The sequence below is a fragment of the Pinus tabuliformis genome, chromosome J (genome assembly GCF_031772625.1).
Source record: "Pinus tabuliformis cultivar Carrire ecotype Pingquan chromosome J, CPIR1, whole genome shotgun sequence".
NCBI lineage: Eukaryota > Viridiplantae > Streptophyta > Pinopsida > Pinales > Pinaceae > Pinus > Pinus tabuliformis.
The window spans coordinates 231,103,818-231,131,021 of NC_142295.1; the positions used below are offsets into that span (position 1 = coordinate 231,103,818).

The following is a 27,204-nucleotide window of genomic DNA, read 5'->3' on the forward strand; positions in this document are numbered from 1 at the left end:
TCGGTCTTCCGATACCTAGTGGGCATCTTCGTCCACTGCCCAGGACATCCTATTCCATAACACTCGATCTTCGTTGTTCATCTTACCTTTCCGGCCTTCTTCTGCTTTTGGTGGCTGTAGGTTAGAACAGGGTATTGTCCCAATACTTGTTTGCCCCCAGATTTGCACTTTCGGTAGCTTGTTCGGCCTTCTGAGCATCTGATTTGTTTGACCGTTTACAGATCTGGGGATATTTGCATCTTCCTTAGCATGTAAGGTGGACCCAGTTCCGCACAAAACCCTTACAAGTACTACAGGACCATACTCAGGTTTATATATAATAAGTATTAGGAGTATGTTGTTCCTTACCTCTGGATCAATGGCGATTATGCTGTCAGATCCCGTGCTATGGACACCATGAATCCCATAACCATATGCCTGTAGTGACGCAGAATTGGTGGTTTCAGACATCCTCCCCATTACTTCCGTACGTGCTTCATTGTTGTTGACGTTGCTGCAGCCCCTGAGTGCCGGATCAGTCAGGTTAATGGCGGATTTCTGAAAGGGGTGAGTCATCTGCAGAGCAGCGACGACGCTCCTATGTGCTTCAGTAGCTCGATCCGCCACACCATGTTCCAAAGCATCAATAGATCTCTCATCTTTAGTGTGGAGGTAACGAGAGACCAGCCGCAGGGATCCTTCCTTCTCGGTTTGTTTGATCTGCATCAGCTTCACAACCAGGTCTTGTGGCTTGTAGATCCAGTCGATTCCGGTGGCGAGAGGGCTAGCTACAGGTGCAACGGCCATTTTCTACAAACCCTAGATCCAGAACTCTCTCGTTCTTCTGGGCTCCCATCAGGCTATGTCATTATTTGTACATATGCACATATTTCACAAAAACAAATAATCCTTTTTCACTACTGCTCCGAGGTATATACATGAAACTTGCATATAGGACTAGGATTCACCAATTATGTTGTTGCATTATTGACCTTTTCCATTGCCATTTCAACTTGCCTTAAGGTCCACCCCACCAGGATGCGACATTAACCACTCATTTTTTAACGTTGTAACTTGCGCAGAAGAGCCTACCATCCATGGACACCCTAGATTAACACCCCATTTCCATTTTGATGTCCATGCTACAGTTATTAGTAGGTTCGAAGGTCCTCTTTAGCACCCGCCATGACGTCGAACTTGAGCCTCATGCCTCTCTTTGTCTATCATTTATGGCTATCATCCTATAGGGGGTCCCCACACTTTTTATCATGTTGTTTTGTGGTTGCCTATGCTCATGGTACTCAAAATCTTACTTGATATTGTCATACTGATACTTTCCTTCATTTCGCTCACCAACTCTACAACCATGCTTGACCTATTTCCTTTGCATTAAGCTTTCTTCCATCTAGCCTCCATCCATCACCTTTTCGAGAGACTGCTACGACGAGTGCATTTCCATTGCCAGACACTTTGCCACTGCTTCTATGCTTTTATTAGGTCGGTTCTCTCGTTAACCCTCATAAGTAGATGCATACCATTATACCACTCATCTCTCTGGAACAATCTTGCTTTTGGCCTTCTTTTCATGATTTTTAAACAATGAAAATCCCGAGTTCCTTTTGTTATATTTTCTTGCTCGCTAAATCTAAACAAAAATGTTGAGTCAATTTTGGTCTTCTTTTCATGACTCGTTAAACCCATGAAACTACCGAGATTCTTTTTCTACCATATTTTCATGCTCATAAAACCTATATTAAAATGCCAAGTACTTTCCCTCTTTTCTTACTCGTAAGTAAATTGAAAGTCAGCGAGCGATCTCTTGTCCATTCTCAAACTTGTTAATCCATGAGAAGGTCATGAGTGTACTTTTATCTCTTTTTTTGCCTCGGTAAAAAATTCATGAAAAAGGAGGCTTTTGAGCTTACTTGTCCTCTCTTTCGTGCTCATTAAATATGAAGGGGACACATTATAAAAAAGGGGGGGGGGGAATCTTTGTAAATGTCATGTCTTTGTCTTGGAAGTTGTATGTGATCCTTGAACATGAACTTGTTTGAGTCAGAGTCTTATAGTTCATTTTTTCCAAACTTTTGAACCACACCTTCAGCTTGAGTCGAGTCACTATTTTGCATGAGTTAGTATCTCACCCGATTGGTTACCCTTCCAATCCATGGGCTTTGGCAATGCCTCCTGTGTCACCATCGTGTCTGCCAATATTCTTTAGTCTATGCTTCCAAGGTCACTATTGTGTCACACCATTATATGTTCAAGGGAAGTTTTAATCAAGATTCAACCATCTGAACATATCATTATACCTTTTGTGCCAGCCATCCTTGTGTCAGTTGTACATCACTTCTTCATTTTCTATCATCAAAGACCTTATCTTGGTGTCAATTTCATGTCGATGATGGGGGATACATTAAGGCCCTCCTTTGACATATCTCTTCCCGTCAAATTCAACACCTTATGCAGGATGCGGATCTAGAAATAGTCTAGTACCTTGGAGCTTGTGATCATCAGTGGCAGGTTTTATTGCAGTTTGCATTGAGTTTTCATCATTGGACCATGTTGACCGACTCTATAGAGTGCTTGACTTCAACCCATTCATTTGCACTCTGTAGACTATACTAGATACCTTTGGATCCATCTTCATTATTGGTGGTCTCCCTCGTGTCTGTTAATGAGATACATCAATGCCTGGTAATTAGAGGGTCTCCTACATGCTCAATATCAACTCATTCATTCACATGTAGTAAAGTTGTACCCTAGGGGTGTGTGTCGAAGACCTTGGTGTTATAGACATTTTTGGGCACTACAACCCCAAGCATAAAATGTCCATAAACCAAGGGCTCCTAAGTCCCTAAAAGTGTTGTTCCAACCCCTAAAAGAACAAGGTCAACTGATTACAGCTTCTCCCAGAAGTTCTCCATGAAAAACTACTCAAATTGGTCAAAACTGGATCATTTCACCTGCTCCCTAGGCAAAGTGCGTTGCATCTCACCTAAATACACACAGTGGGTGCGTTTCATTTCAAAAAGCCCTTCTATGGGGTGCTATGGGCGAGAAGACAAATGACAGTGTCAATCCGCGAGGTGGAGAAGCATGGAATCTTCCAGAAACTTCTCCTGTGACACTTGCCTCTCTGAATTCGACCAAGGATGAGTAAGAGATCATCAATCTCCAAGTGGAAGAAAGAACCATCAGAGGGAAGACACTAATCAAATGACAAGCTGACTCATCTCCCTTACAGACATCTATATATGGACCCTCATCCCAGAGATCCAGAGGTTGGAATTTTGCATCTTGTAAGGAATTGCTGTTGGTTTCTTGAGGTAACATCATAGTGTTGGGTGATCTAAGCTTTTCATGAGGTGAAGAAGGGCTTACTTGTTGAGAGGATGATGCTGGGTCAGAACAACTGGTTGTAACTCTCTTGGCTCTTTCTTGATTATCAATAAAGCTATTCAAGTTTTCCTCCATACTCTTGTGTGATTTATGTTTTATGCATTTGTATGGTCAATTTACATCTGATCCTAGATTGTTTATGATAATATATCCATGTTCTCGTATAGTGTTATGCTGCTTTGATTCTGTAGGTACTCTGTGAAGCTGGGTATACAAGAAAGCAAGTAGCAAAGGACTATCAGAAGAGAGAGGAATCGGGCAAGGAACCAAGCGCAAGATAGAGGTTGGTCTCCTTTATTCTTCTCTCATCTATCTTTCATAAAGGAAAACGAAAGTAGTTTTACTTTGTTTGTTTCTAAGGTAGCTACCAGCCTTAGTTGGATTAGCAGTTCTGCATAGACACTTTTCCCTGTAACACTTGGGCAATCGAGACCACTTCACTCATGATCATTGCCTCCCCCAAGCTGATATTGGAGAATATATTACGTACTTTGAGGGCCATCATTGGGGGCACTCACATCAATGCCCATCCCTACTGATATGTACTATTCTAGAGATCTACATTGTATCATGACTAGTCCTTGATGATATCAGTCCACAGTATGTTGTGTGGGCATCTATGCTATATTCTCTCAGTACTGAGTATGGGTATGCCTACCTCGGGGATGTACTTCTTTATGTATATGACTACACTTTTGAGTTTCTACAAGCCTCTTATCTAAAATCTCTTCCCGCTTCTCTTACTGGTCCACCTATTGTAATGTATTTCATCCATCAGATTCTCTTTTGACCTCATACATTAGGGGCCATCTTTTATAGCTCAAAAATCCACCCGCTAGGGTCAAGAAGAAAGCCACATCCTTTTCCAAGCTAGAGGATCAAGTTGTGACTGGTGAAACATAAGAAAAACAATGTTTTGAGGGACCAATGCTCCTTCTCAGTTGTAGGAATCGAACTAGAGGGCCTAGAAATGCACCCTCATAGTGTTGGGGACCGAAACAGAAGGCCATCAATGCCCTCTCTACATTAGAGCTTTGAAATAATGTGAGAATTCAACTAGATAAGATTAGATTCAGTCCAACTTAACAACTTTGGTTAAAATAATCATTGTTTATTAAAATAATGATTGATTTGGTCTATCTTAATCATTGCCTTGATACACTCAAGAAAGTGTCTAGGTGCAATAAAGGCCAATCATGATGGAAATATATATAAATGGAGATCTTCACTAGTCATAGGGAGAAGAAAGGAACTTATGTCGAAATGTAGCCAAAGTTGTGACCACTATAAAATTGTGCATCCACACAAGTGAGCATAAAGGTTAGGGAGTAGATCAAGGGAAGAGACTTGGAGAACTCACCAATGTACTCTAGTTCATTCAAAGAGCAATAGCAACGAAGATTTTCCGCATTGACCTCTTGGGTTTATTTCATATGTTACATGATTGATGTATTATGTTGCACTAATATTGTTTTGCAGGAAGATCATATTGGTTTCTTTCTCTGTGTGCAGGTAATCTAGGAGATCCAAGAGAAAAAATATTGGAGGAGATCTTCCTAGAGTTGGCTTTGTCAAATAAAGTTAAGGATCTCGCATTTAAAGGTATGTCTACTACCTCCTTCTTGCAAATCTAAATGTGCTCAAGATTGTCTAGTTTCTTCGTCTAATTTCTTCATTCACACACACACTCTAGGAATGCTCTTGGGCAAGGCTTGCTGGGATTAAAGTAACCTACTACTGTAGGAGAAATTCTCTCTTAAACAAATGCCAAGCATGAAAACTTGACTCTCGGTTCTAGCGCTCCACTATTTTAATGATGCTAGTAGTCAGATGGTCTTTTTCCATAAGCATCACCATGCAACGCCATTTGTAATAAATTATTGGGTTCCTTTGTTGTTTCATCTTCCCATTAGTCATGAGAGTTTTCTAAGTGAGGACCTACAAACTCTGGTTCATCTTTGAAATCCCAATGAGGAAGGCTCTCCCATTTGAAATTTGGACCGCAATTTTGAAGCAAATTTCTATTAGTTTTCTTAAGGCCTTTTCCTTGCAAACCTACCACTCTTTCCTTGTAGGCTTGTCAAGCATTCTACTTTTTTCAGGCTTAGAACTCATTGCATGAATGGTTATGGTACTTCTCGATGTTGGACAAAGCATCCCACCACCATGGAATTGTATTGTACATGTCAAGGAGATTTCCTTCTGCACACGGTCACACCCTTCCTTTCAGGATCCTTATTTGTTTTTCTATCCATAGTATCATTCTTTGGATTGCTAACCCTTGTGGCTGCCTGATGTTAACATTTTGGTTGATTATATGTGCATTGCCTCTTTGGGCTCCTCTCTCCTGCTCACGACTCTCCTTCTTTGGTAGCGTGTCGCTCTCTAGGCACTTTTCCTTGCCGACTCCCCTCCCTTCTCTTCTGTCATTAGTTAATCTCTCCCTATTGTCATGGTTGCATTCGTGGCTCCATCCTACTCCCCTGAATCTCGCAAGAGTGGGTCTTAGTTAGCTCCTTGACATCCATATTCTAATTCTTTGGCCTTTTCCTCTTTCTTGTCATCCTATCATGACTTGTCAATGCACTTGTGTCTGTAGGGGAGTGACATACTACCAAGAATGAGCTAATCGAGGAAGTACACGTACTCATCACTGATTGGAGTTAATTGCTACTCAGTTCAAAGAGATTATCCTTGGCCCCATTCAAGACGAGCTCACCCTTGCTGAGAGAGAGGGGAGCTCCCAAAGGTGCCACCTCTTGGGTGCCAAGGTTCTAACTGAACTGACTGATTGGGTGTTGGACATCGGTCATACACATGGTGCTTTAACCAGTGCATGCACACGGTGGATTTGTATTGGCATATGAAATTTCTCTTATGCAAGGTTCTCCTGGACAAGTATGAGTATTGGGTAGATCTTCTTCACTCCATGGAACACTCGCACCACCATACGAAGGACCTGAATAAGTCACTGGAGCGCATTGAGTGACACCTTGGCATCCCTCCCCCAACTGGAGGCGCCCCAGGCGACAACAAGGATCCCATCCAAGTTGCAACTATTGATTCAGACCCCTTTATTTTGTCTCTTGCTATGTCCCTGATTTCTTTTTCTCCTATTTTTTTCAGTTTGTTTCCATGGTCGAAAAGGCTTGTATATTAGTCGTGTATGGTAAATTTTGAACTCCGAGGCACTTTAACGTCTTATGCCTCTTTCTACAAAGGGTGAAATTTTGGATATAATCAAGTTTTCCTAGTGATTGATTAACTTAAAATTTTCAATACTTTCAATACTTTTATATATTTTCTTGTTCAAAAGGAAAATACAATATTTACCAAAAAAACATTATATTAGAAAATAATAAAAAATTACTTTCATTAAAAAAATAAAATATCCTTTTAAAATAAATAATAATGAAGATTTATATATGTTATAAATTATTAATGAAATTAGAAAAATATTTGATTTTTTTCTAATTAATAAGGAACAATTTTTTTTTTGGCTCTATTCATAATTAATTTCGTAGAAAGCACTTCACAAATAGTATGAGAAAGATATTGCCATGAAATATTATATGATAACTATATATATAAAACAAAAGATAATATTTTCCGTAGAAAGCACTTCACAAAAAGTATGAGAAATATATTGCCATGAAATATTATGTGATAACTATATATATAAAACAAAAGATAATATTTGGAAAAATAAATTATTATAAATTTATCTTATTTGAATTTGTAGAGTTGAGGCTTCTGTGATCCGTAACAAGTTTATGATAGATTTTTCGGCGAAAATCACATGAGAAATCATTTGTCGACGCGTTTCAAACCAACTAGTGTGGTTCATCGTCAGGACAAGTTGAAGAGCAGATACAGCTTAGCCTGTTTAAATAGCCAGAGCAGAGACACCAACGGTTCCCTGGGCAAAAGGTTGACTTAAGGAGCAAGGTCAAAATTAGTTATATTAGGTAAATGATAAATTATAATATAATAATAAATAAATAAAGATAAATAAATTTATATATAAAAATATAAATTTAGTTATATTAGGTGTAAGATGAATAAATAAATATATAAATATAAAAATGAAGAATTATAAATTATTAATAAATAAATAAAAAAATAATAATTCTTTATTTATTAATAATTTATAATTCTTCATTTTTATATTTATATATTTATTTATTCATCTTACACCTAATATAACTAAATTTATATTTTTATATATAAATTTATTTATTATTATATTATAATTTATCATTTACCTAATATAACTAATTTTGACCTTGCTCCTTAAGTCAACCTTTTGCCCAGGTAACCGTTGGTGTCTCTGCTCTGGCTATTTAAACAGGCTAAGCTGGATCTGCTCTTCAACTTGTCCTGACGATGAACCACACTGGTTGGTTCGAAACGACAAATTATTTCTCATGTGATTTTCGCCGAAAAATCTATCATAAACTTATTTGAATTTATCAAAAATATATATATATTTTAAATAGATATATTTTTAATCATTTAATATAAAATAATTAAAATATCGTAATTTAAATCTTATAATTTTATATATATATATTTATTAATTATAATAAATTTATAATCAATAAACCAAAAAATAACATTATAATCCTTATACAAATTTTAGTTTTATTATATGTGAATTATTATCCTTTAATTTTAGGAAATTATGCTTTTAGTGGTTCAATTTTGTTTTAAATATATTCGTTTGTATTTAATTAAGTTGCTAAACATAAATATCAACCACTTTATTGATCTAGGTCAACCACTTTTTCAGAAGATCTAGGTCAACCACTTTATCGATCCAGGTCACCAATATATATGAAGTATAAGCCACCCATCCAATTTAACCAAATACATTAATGGGCGATCTACCACCAACTAACCAGTCCCATCCATATTCCAAAAACTTAATACTTTTACCCATTTCAATTTTGTAAAAACAATCGTGTGGGAGCAGACATGCCAGTTTTACACCTCTAAAAATCTATAGCCTGTTAATGCCGGCGTTGGATATGTAGGTGCCAAGTTTGTCGTTGTCTTATTCCAACTTAATTACGTGTGTCATTCAACAAACAAACTCCATTATCATATTGAGCTTGCATACCAACAGAGCCAATGGACGCCACACAGTATGTTCTACTCCTGCAGATAATTCACGTGTTTTGAGATATTCAGTTGGGTTTTTGTGGCGCAAATAAGCACAGACAGTTTTATACTCATAAAAACGCAATCATAAAAAATCTTCGAAGCTATTTCAATATCCTGTACTCGTCCGTGGACGATACAGAAGCCAAAGAAACACCCATGGCTCGCCATGATGACGATAAGAACAAACTCAAGGTGAAGCAGATCAGTGTGAGAAATGATAGTTTATATGAAGAAGACGAAGAACCCATGTCCCCATCTGGAGCCCTATTACGCCATTTCAATATGGATTGTTACATTTTAGTGATTATAGGCCTGGATAAACCAGTCGATGTACCTTCTATGAAGACAACTCTGCAATCTACTCTCATCAAACAAAAGCGCTTTTCCAGCGTTGTGGTCAGTGTTCTTGGTTCTTTCTTTATCGTTTTTGCCTATGCGCGATTTCTTTTTTTCAAGATGCATCATATGTTATTTATAGAAATACCCAATAAGTAGGTCTGTGCTCAACTCATAGCTACAATTATTTAGGCAATGATGAGCTCAGAATGATCTTTGGGATCTAAGTAAGTTGCATCTATTTGGAAAACAGCAGTCTTGGCCAAACTCCTCAGCAACAGATCCCTGGACTTTTCTATACAAAATTGGGGTCCCCCAAATCCATAGTTGCCCCCCATTTTAACAGCAAATTGGGGTCCCCAAAATGCATAATTGCCTCCCATCACATCACTTTTAGACAGACCACCCTCAATGCCAGACCCCTAATACATAATTTTGGATCACAATTTTGCAACCACCATGGATGGTAGCTGTCCAATTCAAAGGTTTGAATAGACACATATAATGAGATCATGTTACAACATGTTCCATCCAATCCTGGCAACATTACTTCCAAATAACGTTTTTATTGTCACCTGTGCCCAACAAAAGTTGCAAACATAGTCTCTGAAGCTTGACATAGCCTGCCCAGAAATACAAAGAACCAAGCAAATATCCGAAGCCGGAAGGAAGTCCGGAACAAACCATATGGAGCTTGACGGTTGACCTGAAGATCCACCTATTTTTAGGGTGAGCCACTGCCCATCTTCTATTTGGAATTGCAGCAAGGTCGGTCCTCTTATGCAATAGGTGATATACATTCCTACTGTTGAAGTCCATAATCCCCTTCCAGTGTTTCCAATGCCAATCCTTCCAGATTGGCCTCTCCTCAGACAATTAAGATTCCGAACTTCTTCTAGAGTAATCATCTTCTGCAACTCAAGTTTACTGGCCCTTATCGGAAAGAAAGCAAGCCCTTTTCCCTCGACAGGAAGGACCAAATTTTCCACTCTGCAGCAATTGGATCCCACGTGTCTCTCCAAATATGGGTACTCCTTTCACAATACCCTTTAGCATGAAGCTTGGGAATGCGGACTGTCAAATATCCCCTGATACCTCCACATTAAAATACAACGTGCAAGCAGATCTTAATCTCTCCTGTCACCGAAGAAGGACCAAATTTTCCACTCTGCAGCAATTGGATCCCACGTGTCTCTCCAAATATGGGTACTCCTTTTACAATAACCTTTAGCATGAAGCTTGGGAATGCGGACTGTCAAATATCCCCTGATACCTCCACATTAAGATACAACGTGCAAGCAGATCTTAATCTCTCCTGTCACCGAAGAAGTTTATCGCAAAGGAAGGACCAACACCTTTCCACGCCTCTGATATCCTTTTGAGGACAAAAGAGTCCTACATTTTGAAATCCCGTGGGGAGTCAATATTGTCACATTGGCCAAATGAACCCTTAATGTTGTTAACATGCTTACACTAGTAGATCCTGGGCGATACTTAACTATTCTATGTTTTAGTTTTTTTGGCCAGAATCTGGTGAGACAATTGTGGGTGAGATTGTGATCTTTAGTCGTTTAAAATGCGTTTTTTCCTGCATAAATGGATTTAGCGCTCTGGAAAACCCCTGGAACAATGGGATTGTGCAGATTACACAACTCAATCATGTGATTCTAACAAATATCTACCAGATTTCGGGCAAAATTGACCGGAAAGTATGGCCGGAAAAATTTCAAAATGTAGAAGACTTAGACTATGCCGTGCCAAAGAGTATTTGCTTTGGTGCATCACCTCGAGGAAATCTGACAATCCACTTGGCTGCCAAGCTTTTCACCTGAGTAGCAATTTCAACCAATCAAGGCCTCCTCCATTATTGGCTGAAGTACGGAATTCCCATTAAACCATGGGAAGACCCTTCTCCCCACTAAATTGGCCCCAGAAAAACTGCATCCACAAGTTACTAGGTTTCCATATCATAATTGAAGAAAACATGTTGATGAGAAGAACACATGGTCAACCTGAAGAATTTTGAAGGTTACTGCCATCTTACTGGCCAGGGGCAAGAACCAACTCTGCAGCTGAAGCTTTCTTTTGCACCAATCCCAGATATCATAAGTAAAGACATTAACTACCAAGGGGATACCTAGGTACTGAACAATATGTAACTCTTTTTGAAGAGTGGTTGAGCCAACAGGGAGAAGCATCAGTAACAATAAACCATAACTCCGATTTGGCCTCACTAACCATGGTTTTAGATGCTTTGCAAATGGTATCCAAACACTCAAAGGCACTGTTGATCGACTACAGATCAAGTTGTAATAGAGAAGGGACTCATTTTAAAAGTGATTACTGATCACTTCAATTAGTACCCGGATGAGAATGCTATGAACCCTATCCTGAGCCTTGGTGGCATCCAGGAGAAAGTCCAAAGTGTGAGCTGCAATGATATCCAAATAGGGAGCTAAGCGGCAACCTTGTCTGGTTAACTTGTGTAATACGATCCTGTTCAATAGTTTCCAAGTCACAAAAACAATGTTTGACGCATTACTGAAAAGAGATTTTACCGTTTAAACAAACCTGTTGCCAAATTCAAGCCATGTCAGCATATGGAGGATAAATTTTCAATCTACCGTGTTGTAGGTTTATCATAATCAATCTTCAGCGACAGCGTTTCCTGGCCAGTTTCTCTAGCCAACTCCGTGGATTCCCACACTGTGATGATAGTATCCAAATTGAATCTGTCCTGAATGAAGCCGATCTGCTCAAACCAGACAATATATGTAGCTTCCTTCTGGGGTCTCAAAAGACAAGGGTCTTTGCTAGAATCCTGTAAAAAACATTCAACAGAACAATAAGCTTCCTGCTGCAAATGGCGTCCTTTGCTGCATTCCTGGGGATCAACTTGATCAAGGCTTGATTCTAAAAGCTACCCATCCTGCCAGAAAGGAAGACCTCCCTACCATCATTAGTAGGTCATCCCTAACAACATCCCACATCATTTTGGAATATTCAAAAGGCATACCATCGAGCACAGGGTATTGCCTGTCCATCTTGCAGAGAACATTAAATACTTCTTTAGAATAATCATCACCAAGCATGTATCATTTTGTAAACCAAACCTTGGTTGGAGCAACCTTTCGGCAGGCCTTCTTTGCAGCCTTGACATGATCAGTGCAATCATACGCAGAAAAAAATTGTGGAAGTGAAAACAAACATGGAGCTCAGACTAGAACAAGTGAGAACATGTCTTGAAGTTGAGAGTGATCCTTGCAATGGTCTCTTGCAGGAGCAGGTTGCCAGGTTTCAGCATTCACTTAGGTGTATTGGGACTATAAAGTCAGGGGTGCTATTGATAGATTGGAAAAAAAGTACTGACCATATTTATTGAGCTGCTCATGTTCCCATTCTATCAGCCCTGCATGTACTATGAGAAGTCAAAATCTCTCTTGATAATCAAAAGATACTCATCCTTTCTGCAGATCCAGAGCTTATTCTAGAAAGCAGTAGTGGAGGACAGTCAAAGATACTGTATTAGAAACTAAAATGTGACAATCCCTGCAATTCAAGAATTATTTTTTAAATGTAACCGATGCTACCAAGGCCTGTTCTGCCATCTGGGATAGGTCCATCACTGTTTTGCCAAAGCCAAGCAATCTATTGATCCCATCCTTTGCTAGATATATGCTCAATATATGCTCAGAAATGATACAAGTTTCTGCTGCAATTTTTTTGATGGAGTGGAGCTTTGTTATCATCTCTGTGTGCTCTATCTTTGTTTCTTTCATCTTCGTCAAATTCTAGAAAACTACAAATGTTACAGTTTTTTTGGATGTAATTTTTTAATAAATTTAATGGAAAGTTTGATTTGGAATGTTGAGTTGAGATTCTGATTTATTTGTGGATGCAGAAGAGATACAAAAAAGGGCATCAGCAATGGCTCCGTAATTTTTTTGATATAGATAATCATGTTATAGTGCCAGAGCTCAGTGTCTCCTATACCCAGGGTTTTGATTTTGTTGAGAAGTATACAGCCTCGTTGGCTACTTCCCCACCTCTGGACCCTTCCTTGCCTTTATGGCAAATCCATGTGTTGAATTACAAATCAGCAGAAGCTGAGGCCAGTGTCATTCTTAAAATACATCACTGCATAGGAGACTGCATATCTCTTATGTCCCTATTCTTGGATTGTACCAGAAAAAATTGTCAGCCTGAATCCCTGCCCACTATACCACGTATTAACCGATACAGTAGAAGCAACCTGCCCATATGGAATGTAACAGCAATTCTGCAGGCATTATGGGGTGTGATGTTTGTGGTTTGGTGTACAGTTTTGGATCTTTTCCAATTTATGGCTACGTTCCTGTGGATGAAAGATAGCAAAATGCTCAGAGGTCCTCCAGGAGTAATTCATCATCCGAAGACCCTTGCTCATGTCACGGTTGATCTTGAAGACATTGCCATCGTCAGAAAGGCTATTGACGGGGTCTTTATATCTGTGTTTCCATTCTCAGTTATTTTACTGCTTTTGGCCTTGAGTTTTGAAATTTTTTGGGTAATAATAGCATCTGATCTGATAATCAACATTTCATTACTGTGCAGACAGTTAATGATGTTGTTACCGGGATGCTTAGCGCAGGATTTGCACGGTATTTTGACCGTTTATATGGTAAGTTGTCATTAATTTGGGGTTCTTATTCACAGATCATATCAATTCATCTGTACACTGTTACCAGAAATGGGAAAAAGAACGAGAAATGGGACTAGAGGTTTTCATGGGATAAAAGATGTGACTACCCTGCTATGTATATAAAATGTTTAACAATGTAGATAATAGTGTCAAGATAGGAAAGGAAACTAGAACAGAATGAAAAACAAGGCATCCTGATCAAGTTTCATAAGTTTATACATTAGATTTTTCTGGCCATAAATATTTTGAAAAAAAATTCTTAGTCTTTATTGGTTTGCCTTAACCCTTTCAAGAAATTTGAAGTTCTTAAGAGATCTGTGGTGGGTAAATTTGTCCATGGGTACTTCATTTTCTATTTGCATGTCTCATGAGTGTTGTTAGCTAAAATCAAGCACTGTATATATTCTATGCACCCAGCAACTCTTAATATCACCGGTTTGTGGTTCTGCAGTGGTTAAAAACTACACATCTAAACTTTCTATCAAGCACAACTATAAAATTATTTGTTAAAATTAATTAACTTAAGATAGATGAAGAAGTTGAAAAATTGGACAGACTAGATCTGCCCCCAAATGGCTGGTGGCTCTCCCACTTTGTTACATGTTTTGCTCTCTCACTTACATGCTCTTTTTCTTTGCTGAGTGCTCTTGCTTTGCTAATCCCACTGACCTACATGCCCTTTTTTTATGACTGGCACCCCTACCTTATTAGTACCGACTTACCTATCGGCCCTTTTAATGTTGGGTATCCTTACTGTACCACTACCAAGAGTTACATGCCCTTTTCATGCTGGGCACCCTTATTGTACAATTGAGCTGCCACATGCCCATTTGACGTTAGACACTCTAAACATACCACTAAGCCACATGCCCTTTGCATACCAGGTAGCCTTGCCAAGTTCCTTACCACAGAGCCACATTCCTCTTTCATGCCGTGCACCCTTACCATACGATCATGCCGTTTTCATGTTGGGCACCCTTAATCTACCACTACCAGGCCAGTTATATGTCATCCTTAATGCCAGGCACCGTTATAGTAGAATCTAATTCCGTGCCCATTTCACACTGAACACCCTCGTGGTACCACGACCATTGAGCCAATGAGCTCCATGACCTTTCATTGCTGAGTGCCTTTCTATACACCCTTTTCATTCAAGGCACCCTTACCATACCACTAAATAGAACATGACAAATCAAAGTTTTATTAACATCCATGACACTGCTTGGTCTATGGGACAAAAAGTTACGACCTTTTGAGGTCAAGCCTTTACAGAAGTATGAAATTCAAATGCAGGTATGTTATACTAAGGAAGCAGATAAAGTCTATAAAGCCCTTTTTTAAGTCTTTTTGAATAAAAACATTTCACTACTTATCTGGGCAGCCCCCTTGGGGTAGGTCAGCTACTCCGGCTGGGTGCTCCTATACCAATTTGTTCTTGAGATGCATCACCCTTGATGCACTTCCTGCAATGTCATCCATTTTGTTGTCATGAGATACCTTTTCCCCACCGATTCTTTCCAATATCAAGCCTTTTTTTAATGTGGTTATATGCTTTCAATTGGAGAAAAAAGAGTTGTTTGATCTCTACTTCCCCCAACTGAAAGAAGTCATGAAGTGTCCCAGTAAGAAGCTGAAGAACGGAAGAGTCACATATAAGTCATGTTGTCCCATTCCTCTTTGGGTGATCCAGATTTATGCAAGAACGAAATGAAATACAGATTTAAACAGAAACACAAAGCTACAACGAAAACTAAACTTCAATTCATTGATAACAAAACACTGATTTTTTTTTTTAGAGGAAAGAGCGTAATTTTCATTAAAAGATTTAAGAAAATTACATGTTGTATACCAGCATATATGATAAATGCTTTCACTACTATCCAGAAATTAACATTCTATCAGTCACATGCAAATTTTTTTACAGACCATCCTTTTAAAAACAGTGGAAACGATAGCAAACCAGGGCCATAAGTCTAAAAACTATCTTAAAAAATTGGAAAACTGCAAAATAAAAAAAAGAATGATCTCATAGATCATTCCTGATGGATTTCTGCCCCTTCAATGAAGGGCCGATGGTAGATCTGGAAGAAAGCCCCATCCTTGAACTCATGAATCAACCAGTGTCCTCTAATCAGCTGCGTGGCCTCTTTGGAAAGAATATCAACGACTTCATTCCTTTCCTTGTATATATGAGAGCAGACAAAAAACTCAAACTGAGATTTTAAAAATAAAGCATCCTCCAACAGATCCCTGAGTGTGTGCAAGTGACAGAGGTAGATCCCATTGATCCAATTTATGATAAGCTGAGAGTCCCCGAAAATCTGAATTCTGTGGCAGTTTTGTTCTCTTGCGAAAAGGAGGAGGTGCCTAAGGCTGTTTAATTCTGCATAGTTATTTGTTCCTCACCCGAGACCCACTTTGATTTTGAAAAAAACAGAGTCATTTAAATGAAAAACAACCCCCCCACCACAGCCCTCAGGCTGTGCCAAACCATCAAAATAAGCCCAAGGCTGATTTCTGTCTATGATCTCTACGCTGATGACTCTGATGGAAGGCTGAATCGGATCCTCGGGCATCAGATTGTAAATGGCCAAAATATGATTGCATGCGGTTGCCCAGAGGATGGGCTTTTCCTGAAATATCCGATGGTTTCTGATAAGCCAAATACCCCAACAAACGATGAGAGGCAGGTTCCTGATTTTCTGAGTGGCAAGCACTCGTCCACCAACAATGCCAAGCATCGTTTACATTCTGCCCAGCCCAGCGGGTGTCGATTGAGAGGGTCGAGTTTATGTGATTCCAAATTTCAGACGAGGCCGAACAGTGAAGGAAAAGGTGGTCAGTATCCTCCGACTCCACATTACACAGGTAGAAATGGGAGGGGCCATGAAGCATGCGCTTTCTCAGATTAATTTCAGTGGGAATCTTGTTTGAGAGGATGCCCCACATGAAGAGGCGAGATTTGTGGGGGAACTTCAGCTTCCAAAGATGTCGCCACCACCCACAATTTTCACTCACTGCTCGAGCCTCCATGATCGAAGAAAAGCTAGCTTTTGGGGAATATCTGCCTGTGGGGGCCTTTTCATCTTCCCTGTCAGATACCCGGACGTTGGCTTCCTCCAAAGCCCCCAAAAACTGCAACCAGGCCCTGTTCCATCTTCCCTCTATTCCCAAATTACCGAAAGCCAACCACTGCAGACTTGGCCAAGCTGGGTGCCCCACTGCCGCAATGTGAGCAAGCCGTGTGAATCCTGCCTCCAACATGGCTTGTCTCATTTCCCTAGGAAGGATGTGTGCATTCCCACTACTAGCCTAGGCATCCGAGCCAATTTTGATCTACGAACCATCTCCAACTTTCCAAGCCAGTCCTTCCTTTATAATGCCGAAAGAGTGGGTAATGGCTTTCCAAATACTCGAAGCCCCTGGGATGTTTTGACAGGGACTGCGGATCTAGTCAGCGATTAATAAGGGGTAAATGTATTTGCTGTAAACAACTTCCTTCCACAGGCTGTTTGTGGTTATAATTTGCCATCCCATCGTTGCCTCGAGGGCTTTTGCAAACTCCTAGGGTTCCTTCAGCCCCCACCCAACCCATTTTTTGGGCTTTGTAATCCTTTCCAATCTTACCCAAGCAAAGGTTCTTCTCGCATTTTGGCCCCGCCAGAGAAATATGCAACATATCTGCTGTATTCTCCGAAGAATTCCTTTAGGAATCCATTCTAGTGACATCCAATATATTGGAATTGCCTTTAAAACTGATTTTATCAGGGTGAGCCTACTGGCACGAGAGAGCCATTTTTGCTGCCAGATGTTGATGCGGTTTTCAATTTTTGCTAAAAGCCACGACCAGTCAGCAATACAGTAATCGTTTGGCTTAAGCCTGAAACCCAGATACTTCAGACCTGAATCTAGCTCCTGCCTGACGAAAGTGAAATGTTGGGATGCATATCTTTGTTCATTTTGTAGACAAGAATTGAAAATGATAGTTGATTTGTCATAATTCGGCTCCATACCTGTGGCTTTACAAAACAGAGATAGTATGGACTTGAAGCATGAGGAATCACGGAAAGAGCCATTTAAGAAAATAAGAACATCATCTACAAACAAAAGATGAGAGAGAACAATCCTGTCAGTGATCTCCACCCCTCCCAAGTTTCCATCTGATCTCGCCTTTTTTAACAATCTACTTAAGCCTTCCATAATCAGAAGAAACAACAAAGGAGAGAGGGGGCAGCCTTGCCTGAGACCTCTCTCAGCATGGAAGAAAGCCGAAGCCGCCCCATTAATTAGGACACTGAATGACACAGAGGTGATGCAACACAAGATCCAGTTGATAAACTGGTGAGGGAAACCAATGTGAGTAAGAATGAGCTGTAAATAGGACCAACTCACACGATCAAAAGCCTTGGATAGGTCAATCTTGAGGATAGCAACCTTTTTGGAAAGAGTTTTAATCGAGTGGAGTGCTTCTTGGGCAGTTCCGATAGCTTCATGGATTTGACGGTGACTGAGGAAGGAAAATTGTTCCTTAGAGATCATCCTAGAGAGGATTGGCTTGATACGAAGGGCAATGATTTTTGAGGTGATCTTATAGACACAATTGCAAAGGGAGATGGGCCTAAAGTCATCAAAGGGTTGGGGCTTGTCCACCTTAGGGATGAGGGCAAGGAAAGTAGAATTGAAAGCCTCCGACATCCTACTTGATATCCGACAATCCTCAATGGCAAGCAGCAGGTCCTACCTAATGAGCTCAAAAAAGGTAATGTAGAATTCAATTGGCCAACCATCAGGCCCCGAGCTTTTGTCTTTGCTGAAACCTTTCATAGCTGCTTCCAATTCCCCCAAAGTGACAGGCTGAATTAGAGACTCCTCTTCCTCTTCCTCAACAAACCTAGGCATAGCCTCCGCAACCCAGAGGATTTCGGCGATATTGGTTCCCCTTGGGTCCTTATAGATGTTTGAGAAGTGCCTAACTCCCAAATCAGCTAGCTGGGAGAAAGATTTGGCCTCTCTGCTAGAATGGCCTTTCAGTTCCTAGATCGTATTGATAGCTTTTCTACCCCTGGTGAACTGTTGAAAGTTTTTTGTATTCTCATCACCCGACTTCAACCATAAAGCTCTGCTTTTTAGTCGCCAAGTCTCCTCATTCCTTCGCAACAACTTGATCTTCTCCTTCTCTAGGTTTATGAGATGTTCTTTTCCTTGTAGAGAGGCGAAGCTGGATAGCCCCAATGATTCAAGTTGTTTTAGCTCTCTTTCAATCCTATTTAGCTCCTCGCCATCCCTTTTCTGCTTGGCTTTAGCCTAGCTGATAGTTTTTTCCTTCAAGCAGGCTAGATTGTTTGATATGACGACTGCTGGTGGGGGGCCAGAATCCCAATTACTGTGATTCCAACATTCCTTGATGATAACATGGAAGTCATCCTCGAATAGCCATGAAGCATTAAATTTAAAGGGGGATCTAGCTCTGAGGTTTGCATCCTCAATTTCTAGAAATATCGATGAATGATCCAAGCAACCCCGAACCAACCCATTGTCGAATGTGTGCAAAGCTATTTAGTAAAGGGGATTTGATTAGGAAACGGTCGAGCCTTCGAGCCAGGGCATCCTCCCCCATTCTGCGATTCCTCCAGGTCGGCATGATACGAGTTGAATCAATGCTTATTAGGTCATGGGCATCCAACAAGTTTTCAAAAAACCCTGTTAAACTGTCCGATTGAGCTCTGTGGCCCCAGGATTCTGCGAGCCCAAGTGAGAAATTGAGGTCACCACCAATGATCAGGTTCTCAACTTGCATAAAATCCGCCTGGAGCAGATTTTCCCAGAAGACCTCTCTATTCTGGCACGACCCATAGATGTTTATAACCCTCAGGGGGATATTGAGCGAGATGGAGATGAAATCTGCTCCCAAAAAACCCTTGCCACCCCAGGCGTTTGAGATCCTGATCAATTTTTTATTGAAACCTAGGGCACAGCCCCCCGACCTCCCTCGCACATCCAGGAAGAAGAAATCCCAATCTGGCAGGAAGGATTTTAGGGTTTTATTTACAAGGGGACCATCACCTAGGGTTTCTTGCAGTAAGAGAAAATCCAACTTTTCCAACAAACACAGTCTTCTCAGCGCTAATTTTTTTATCCGGGCTGGCCAAGCCCCTGCAATTAAAGGAGATACCTTTCATGGGGCAACCTTTGCATAGTTCTTCTTTGCTCTAAGGACCTGATCTGTGGGAGACTGGATACATGAAGCCACCTCAAGGCTGGCCCTTTTGATAGCTTTTGAAAGACGTGATTGTCTGCCCTGAGGGGCCTTGGGAGGAAGGGATGGGTGTGGATCCTCATCCAGTCCGAAAGCATGGAGGGAGAGGGGTATGGAGTGCAAGTTATATCGATGGGAAGTGCCAGAGGCCAAATCCCCAGAGAGGTCTTGAGTAAGGTCATTTTGGACAGTAGTGCAGGGGGTACTGAGTAGAGGCGCAGGGGCAGAAACCACAGGGCAAATAACGGGGCTCAGCTTACCGGTTTTAGAAACAAGATTCGACATACAAATTGAAGATGCAGAAACAGATAGCATGCAATCATTTGTAAAAAGAGGATGGGGGAAGAAGAGGTACCCAAAAACACATTGTTCTCCTTGGCGCGTGCTCCGGTGATCGGGGTATTCGTGGTCCAGGCGTCCGATTCAGACTGCATAGAACTCGACCCCCCCTGACCCTGCCTCAAAACGCCCTGAAGCGTAGTGAGATCATCAACCATCCCCATCTCTGTTTGAGTGCTTGCCGCGGCAAAACATTTCGGAGGGCTCGGCCTTCGCCCGATTACCAAGGGACAAGTTTTGTAAAGATGGCAGACCTCATGGCATCTCCAACACCTGAAGGGAATGCCCTCGTAATCTAGCTCCTGCCATCTGATAATGTTGCCCATCTGAAAGCTATAACTTTCCACGAGGCCATCTCTAGTATCTAGATGGACTAGAATTCTAGCCATTGCCAGACAATCTGAGCCCAGGTATGATTTATGATGTTCAAGGTAAGTGCCCAAATCATCCCTTATACATCGAAAAATGTCTTCGGACTAGAATTGTAGTGGGAGCCCCGACAAACGTACCCAAATCGGCCTTGCGCCCAAGTTTTCCTTCTCCGAGTCGAAAAGAGGTGACCAACATTTAAGCGGGACAAGGGTCATTTCAAGATGCCAATAGTGCGTCAACACCCAGTTAACTTGTTCCTGCTTTGAAAAGATAAGGGTGAACCAACCCCTGGACATGGACAAAACCGTAGGAAGCTGCTCCAGCACATTACCCCATACCTCCATTGTCCATCTCTTTAAACGACCTAGAGAGTAGTTCCTACCTCGGACCCTGCCCACCAGCATTGTGCTTTCTGTCAAAGCGCTTTGTCCATGCCTATGCCTTCCCCAAACACTAGCAATCAACCCCTCTCTTGATTTTGACAGCTTTGATTTCTTGTCGGCCTTCTCCTTTGAGCCAAGGCCTGAAACTTGCTGTCGTTCGGCCCCCAGATGGTTATCATCCATGTCCGAGGCACGAGCCTCGTCCACCTCAGTGTCCTTGTTCGCTATGCCGTCGAAAAAATTGGAGGGCAGAGTGCCGCTCCCTGGTGATAAGCTTGTAAAATCTTCCATGAAGAATTCCGGCCTGCTTGCGGGAAGGTTCGTTGCTAATTGAAAGTCCACAGGATCAGTTGAGCCAAGTCCCAGATCCTCAGTCCCTGCCACTAGAAAATCCTTGCTGCTTTGAAAAACCTCAGCACGTTGGTTTTGCTCACTCCATGTTGACAACTCCGACGTCAATGGTATTGAAAGAAAGGGCGAGCTTGTGCCTTCTTCGAGGTTTATAAACCCCTCAGAAACCGCTGCAGCCGGTTGAGTGAGGTCCAGGCCCTACAAAGACTCCTCCATATGAACCATTTTTGACGCTAACTCACTTACCTGGTCTTCTGGTGGAGTGGGTGATGCCGGTCTAAGCCCTCCTCGTGACAACGGGCGTGACTCCACCCAGATGTCCAAATGTTAGACTGTTCGAGGAATAATCAATTAATTCGTCCTCAAAATCCTCCTCCATTCATGTAAACCACAACTTAACTAAGGTAAAAGACAACTTTGTCTTGGGAAGCAGTGAGATGCCCGGGTCAAACCTTGTAAGAAACTGCCTTGGAACCCTTCACAAACCCTTGTTTCCCTGCCTAGACCACCACGGGCTACACAAGAACCTCAGCCAGCAAGGGAGCCGTGCCAGCGAACTGTTATGGTAAGAGGTAAAAACGGTTTGAGCAAGAGTTAAACTCTGATCGGTGCAGGTGAAAACCCTCAAAAACTAAAACTGTCGGCACCTTAATAAAAAACCGATTAAATAAAACTTCCCCTCTGACCCAAACGAAACCAAGTGCACACAGAGGCACCGGTCCCATACCCCATTGGAGTCCTTAACTAGAACTTGGGCTGATGAAAATTACTCCAGGTGAAAACCTAGGTTCCAAGTTGAATCCCATTGCCGTCGTTTTTGAGAAAAAATTGCCAGAGCTCAGATCCCCACATCAATTCAAGAAAAACCTAAAAATTGTATACATGTAGAATGGAAATAAATTAGCTCAGGTGATGGTAGCTTATCTCTGAGAAGAGATGTGGCGGCCACATGACTCTGAACTGTGTTACGATGATGTTCGCAGGCCTTTTTATTATTGAGAACAAGGGAAAACCCTAAACATCCAAAAACCTAACCCTAGGAGATGAAGCGCCAAAAGTTTGTGGGCCCTGTTGGGGTTAGTTGGTACACCAACTTCCCGAGGTTGTAACTTTGGCATACGATCTCCATTTGACGCATACGATACCTCGTTAGAAAGATCTATCTGAGGACTACAACTTTCGATCACACATAATGTGTTTGCTTGTTTTCCAAAAAAAAGTTGTTTAGGGTTTCAAAATGGCTTCGGAAGTTTAGGACCCAAAAAACTGCCAAAAGTAGTAAACTGTGCTACAATTAAGAAAACTGAAAAAAAATAGTGTTGGAGTCTAAGTGGAATAGGTGGGTGGCCACCAATATCCACCTAGGTCATTGGGTTCCCTCTATCTACTTGTCTTAGACCATAATTGTAACCTGTGTGAACTTTTCCTCAATTGAGCTAATGCACGTTTTTCTCTCCACGGTATATTTAATTTAGATATTTGTATCTCAATCTAGCATATTGCAGGGTTGAACTAGGTCATATGGTATTGTTACTTTTTCTACAATTTAAAGCTTTTTATCTAGCTTTTCATCTCCTTTTTGTGAATTGGGCATTCTCTCTTTTATAACCCAACTTTTGATCCATTTTCTGCATTGTATCTCCCCAAGGTTGCACGAAACGGGGAAACAGGTACGAGTTTCCGAAACGGGCACGGGTACGAAACGTGACCCCCCCAAATTTTGGAAACGGGGAAACACGAATATATATATATATATATATATATTAGGACATTTAAGAAATATGTGCAATCGTAAAGCATATATGATATTCTAATTTATTACATTATGATAAAATTATCAATTGTCAATGCATAAACTATAAGTCTCTACATTTACATCCCATTTACTCATGAATGATCACATAATGAAAATAGAAATATCCAAAATTAGCCACGAGAAATTTCTAATTTCTTGTCTCGTGCTTGATTGGGAGTCTCTTCCTACATAGTCGAACGACCTTAGTGCTCTTGATTAAATACAAGTTTCATACCCTAGTGCCCTACATGCTCTTGATTATTGGGAGTCTCCTCTGCATAGAGGGCTTGGCTCTCTTGATTAAATACAAGTTCCATACCCTAGTACATGATAAATCCCAATGGAAATATTGCAATCCCCCCAATCTTGAAATCCTAAAAAATAGATAAGGCTGCTGGATTTTGAGTGAGATCTAAAATTCTACTTTCTCCATATGAAATCCAATGAGGGCGAAACCACTCTCAAACATCCCGAGTCATTTCATGGTAATGTTAAAAATTTAAGTAAAAGGATGAAAATATCACCTTTACTTTAAGAATTTAACATTACCATGAACTGCATATGCCTCAAACTTCCTGATGAACTGCGTATCAACACTAGGGCAAAAATTCACTTTTATAATTTTAGACACGCATCTAGAAGCAACTAAAAGGCATTAGAAAAACCTAATTAAAAATTAGAAAACAACTTAATACAAAAAAATTAAAAAAAAGTCAAGTTGCATGTGAAAACGGCGTCGTATGGCCCAGAAACGCGTTTCCACCTCGAAAACCGTGCCAGTACGGCCAGAAACGCGTTTCTGGGCCGTACCGTACGCGTTTCTGCGTTTCGTTTCCGTTTCCATACGTAAACTCCTCCCTTGCCAGCGTTTCCTGCAACTTAGTATCTCCCATTTGCTTTTCATTCTGTGAAGGACTTCCTTGCTGATTTTACATGGGAGATGCTTGCTATGCATATTATCCACTCTTTCCCTGTAAAGAATCAACAGCCTTATCGCTTCCAGTGCAAGTGGGTATGAATTTAACAACTTTGGTTTCATCTGTATCGACCTCCGAAGCATAAAGTTTCTAGTGCTATGAGATGCTCTACTAAGCTTCGGAGTGTTCTTGCTGCTAAGATGGCATCATCTGCATACAGCAAGATTTTTATTATAACTACTGTGATGTTTACCCCTTCCCCACTTTCTCGTTGATCCATTTCTCTCTCTGGTTGACGTATAGTTAGAAAAATGTTCGGAATAAGTGGTACCCTAGCTTCACTCCAATAATACTGCTAAAACAGTCCAACACACCCTCCTTGGTTCGGATTTTGGCCTCATCCTTATCATGCAACTCGTGACTGCTACTTTCCCTATCGGCTGGGAAGCCTATCTGGGAGAGTTGATCCCATATCTCGAGGGACCATGTAGAAAGCTTTTCTGAAGTCTACTAAGTAACACCACAAGTCAGCCTTTGCCGCAGCTGAACTGAACTCATAGCAGATTCTGAGAACAGTCGCAGCTGAACTTAACTCATAGCAGATTCTGAGAACAGTCTGGAACTCATAGCAGATTCTGAGAACAGTCTGGAATCTGACGGACAGGAATGAAGTCAATTGTTTGACCTTGCTGCTGTCTGACAGGAATGAAGTTAATTGTTTGACCTCACTCCTGTTCATTAGATTCTTGAACATTTCCAGAATCAAGATAAATATGGCCTTCACCTGCATGTACCATCTCCACTGAGCTAACTTCAAGCCTGTACACCCTTTTGATACCGGCCACCCTTGCTGGTTCAATGTTAAGGCTAGGACTGAAAATAAAAAAGAAATCAATAAATTGAAGCAAATTGGCTGGGTACCCTGCAGCTTCTGGTTTCTCAACAGTCCTAAATTGCATTACTTCGGTAAGTCCAGAGTAGATGATAACATGGAAATATCTGTTTTTATGTTCGGGAAGTATATCTGACTGTGACATCAAGACACTTGATTTTCTGTGAAATCTACAGCCAAGGACAGATCGTCCTTCCAGAAAGCATCAAGCCTTCGAATCCGAGCACTCGTTCCAGTGAATATGAGACCGTCACCAGGACTCCATGTGAGAGCACACTGCATCATGAAGATTCTGTTCAAATTCTTTTGCTTCTGTCTTTCACTTAACTCATGTCTCTGATTTGATTTTAGCAGAAGCTTGAATACATGATAGAGAATCCCCAAGAAGCAAGATGGGGGAATGAATTCGCCTTCTGGATGCTTCCCTTCAGGTTGCAGAACAAGGAGCAGGAGGACGACTTCCTCGAGTATTGCCGTGTGGCGAGAGCCGAATTAAAGAAGAATAAAGCATCTTACCAGCCTCGATTCAACTTATTCCTTAAAACTTTATTTGCGCGCGTTTTTGGAGTTGATGTATTCACTGACCATTGCAGTAAACGTTATCCAATGCATTTCGTTCAGCAATTTATGGATCGTATCCGATAAACTAATAAAATCTTATCGATTTATTGATAACAGACTATAATGAAGGCACTATACAGAGTATGCCAGAACACGACTCTTGTATTTTCAAACGTACTGGGCCCGGTGGAAACAGTTCAATTCCTTGGCAACCCGGTCACTCATATCGTCACAACTGTCTCCGGAATGCCTCAGGTGGATCTCTAAATCTGAGTTCCATATGTAATTTTTAAGGTTTCAGGACAGATTATAAGTATAAATGGTGTTTCTTTTTTCAAAATGATCGTTCTGCTTTCAGGGACTGATCGTGCATTTTCAGAGCTATGCCGGGAAAGCAAAGCTTATAGCAATGGCTGCAGAGGATATGTTTCCCAATCCTCACCAACTCTGTATGGACTGTGCTCACGCCCTCACTCGAATGAAGGAAGAGGCTCTGTCTCTTTCTGCAAATAAGTTATCTAACCAGTATAGGTTCCGCCCAAGCTCTAATGTATTGGGTGTCTATAAGGATAAAAAAAGATGAGGTGCAGATCTCATTTGTTCAGGTGATCTACACAGATAAAAAAATAAATTGAGGTTTGAAATTTGGGATACAAACCCCAATTGTTGTATAATTAGCACAAATTCATTATTGTCTGATTAGCATAGCTTCAGGTAAGTTGACGATTTGAGCATCAAGGAGGATTCAATATCAAAACAGATACAATTTTTTTGGTGCTTCAAAGATCATAAGATCCATCGTTAAAATGAGTTTATTCTAATTTTAGTTTTTTAAAACTTAATCATTGTTTTTCTAATTTAATAATTAATAAGTAGTGTTTTTTCCCTTTGATATCACATAACCAACTTCAATTTTGTTTTCATTTTAATTTATTATGCTTAGCCCCCAAACACATTGTTTTCATGTTAAATTGTGAAACAAGAGAAATAAGGGATCAGAATTTCCCTCTCTGCCCAACCTTCTCCACCATTCTGTTAAATTCAAAGCAGGGCCAGGGAAGGGAACGACCAACTATGCTGATTTTATGGCATTAAGGCTACTCTTAAAAATAGTAATGGAAGGTAATGTGAATCACAGATTCAGATCCTTGCGGATTCTAACTTAGTTGTAAATTGGATGAAAGGAATGAGTCCGCTCTTGAACCTATCTGTTCAACCCATAAGGGAGCAGTTAAAGAAAGTGGCCAGTTTTTTCAAATATACTTCATTAACTTAAGTTTATAAAGAGCAAAATGTGAATCAGAGATTCAGATTCCTGGGGATTCCAGCTTAGTTATAAATTTGGATGAAAAGTATGAGTTAGTTGTTGAACATATCTCTTCGACCCATAAGGGAGCAGTTGGAAGAAGGCGATTGGATTTCTGGAAGAAATGTAGATGAAGCCATTACCATCTCAGCACTTCAGAGTTTAGCGTGTTTTGTTTCTCTTCAAAACTCTGTTATACTTTTTTACTTCTATGACATAATTTCTAGTACTGAGTTTAAGAGCTATGGGATAATATGTTTTTGGAAGACAGTCCAATATGTATATAAGTATGTTAGTAGGAAAGTCTTTTTTGAAAGATACAGAAAAGGATAGAGGCTCTTTTTGTTTGATTTAAGAGGGGAAACTGTAAGTAATCTGTGTGTTTTTTTAAAGATTTCCCTATTCTGTGTTTTTTTTAAAGATTTCCCTACTCATTGCAGACATTGGTAAATAGAAAACAAAAATCCT

The 27,204-nt window shown here is 40.6% G+C and overlaps 1 protein-coding gene across 2 annotated transcripts; it reads left to right on the forward strand.

Annotated features, from left to right (window-relative positions):
• The first annotated feature begins 8,353 nt into the window (after positions 1-8,353).
• On the forward strand, positions 8,354-26,201 carry LOC149226573 (wax ester synthase/diacylglycerol acyltransferase 11-like). Of its 2 annotated transcripts, none has more exons than XM_089377523.1 (7): positions 8,354-8,943; positions 12,785-13,387; positions 13,477-13,543; positions 25,046-25,134; positions 25,224-25,442; positions 25,548-25,685; positions 25,789-26,201. In XM_089377523.1, exons 1-7 carry the CDS (start codon positions 8,704-8,706, stop codon positions 26,011-26,013), a joined length of 1,581 nt encoding a protein of 526 aa, XP_089233649.1. In that variant the 5' UTR covers positions 8,354-8,703; the 3' UTR covers positions 26,014-26,201. The 2 variants fall into 2 exon arrangements, with proteins under 2 accessions (XP_089233649.1, XP_089233650.1); XM_089377524.1 differs by having other exon boundaries at positions 8,359-8,943; positions 12,785-13,360; positions 25,789-26,198.
• The last annotated feature ends 1,003 nt before the right edge of the window (positions 26,202-27,204 follow it).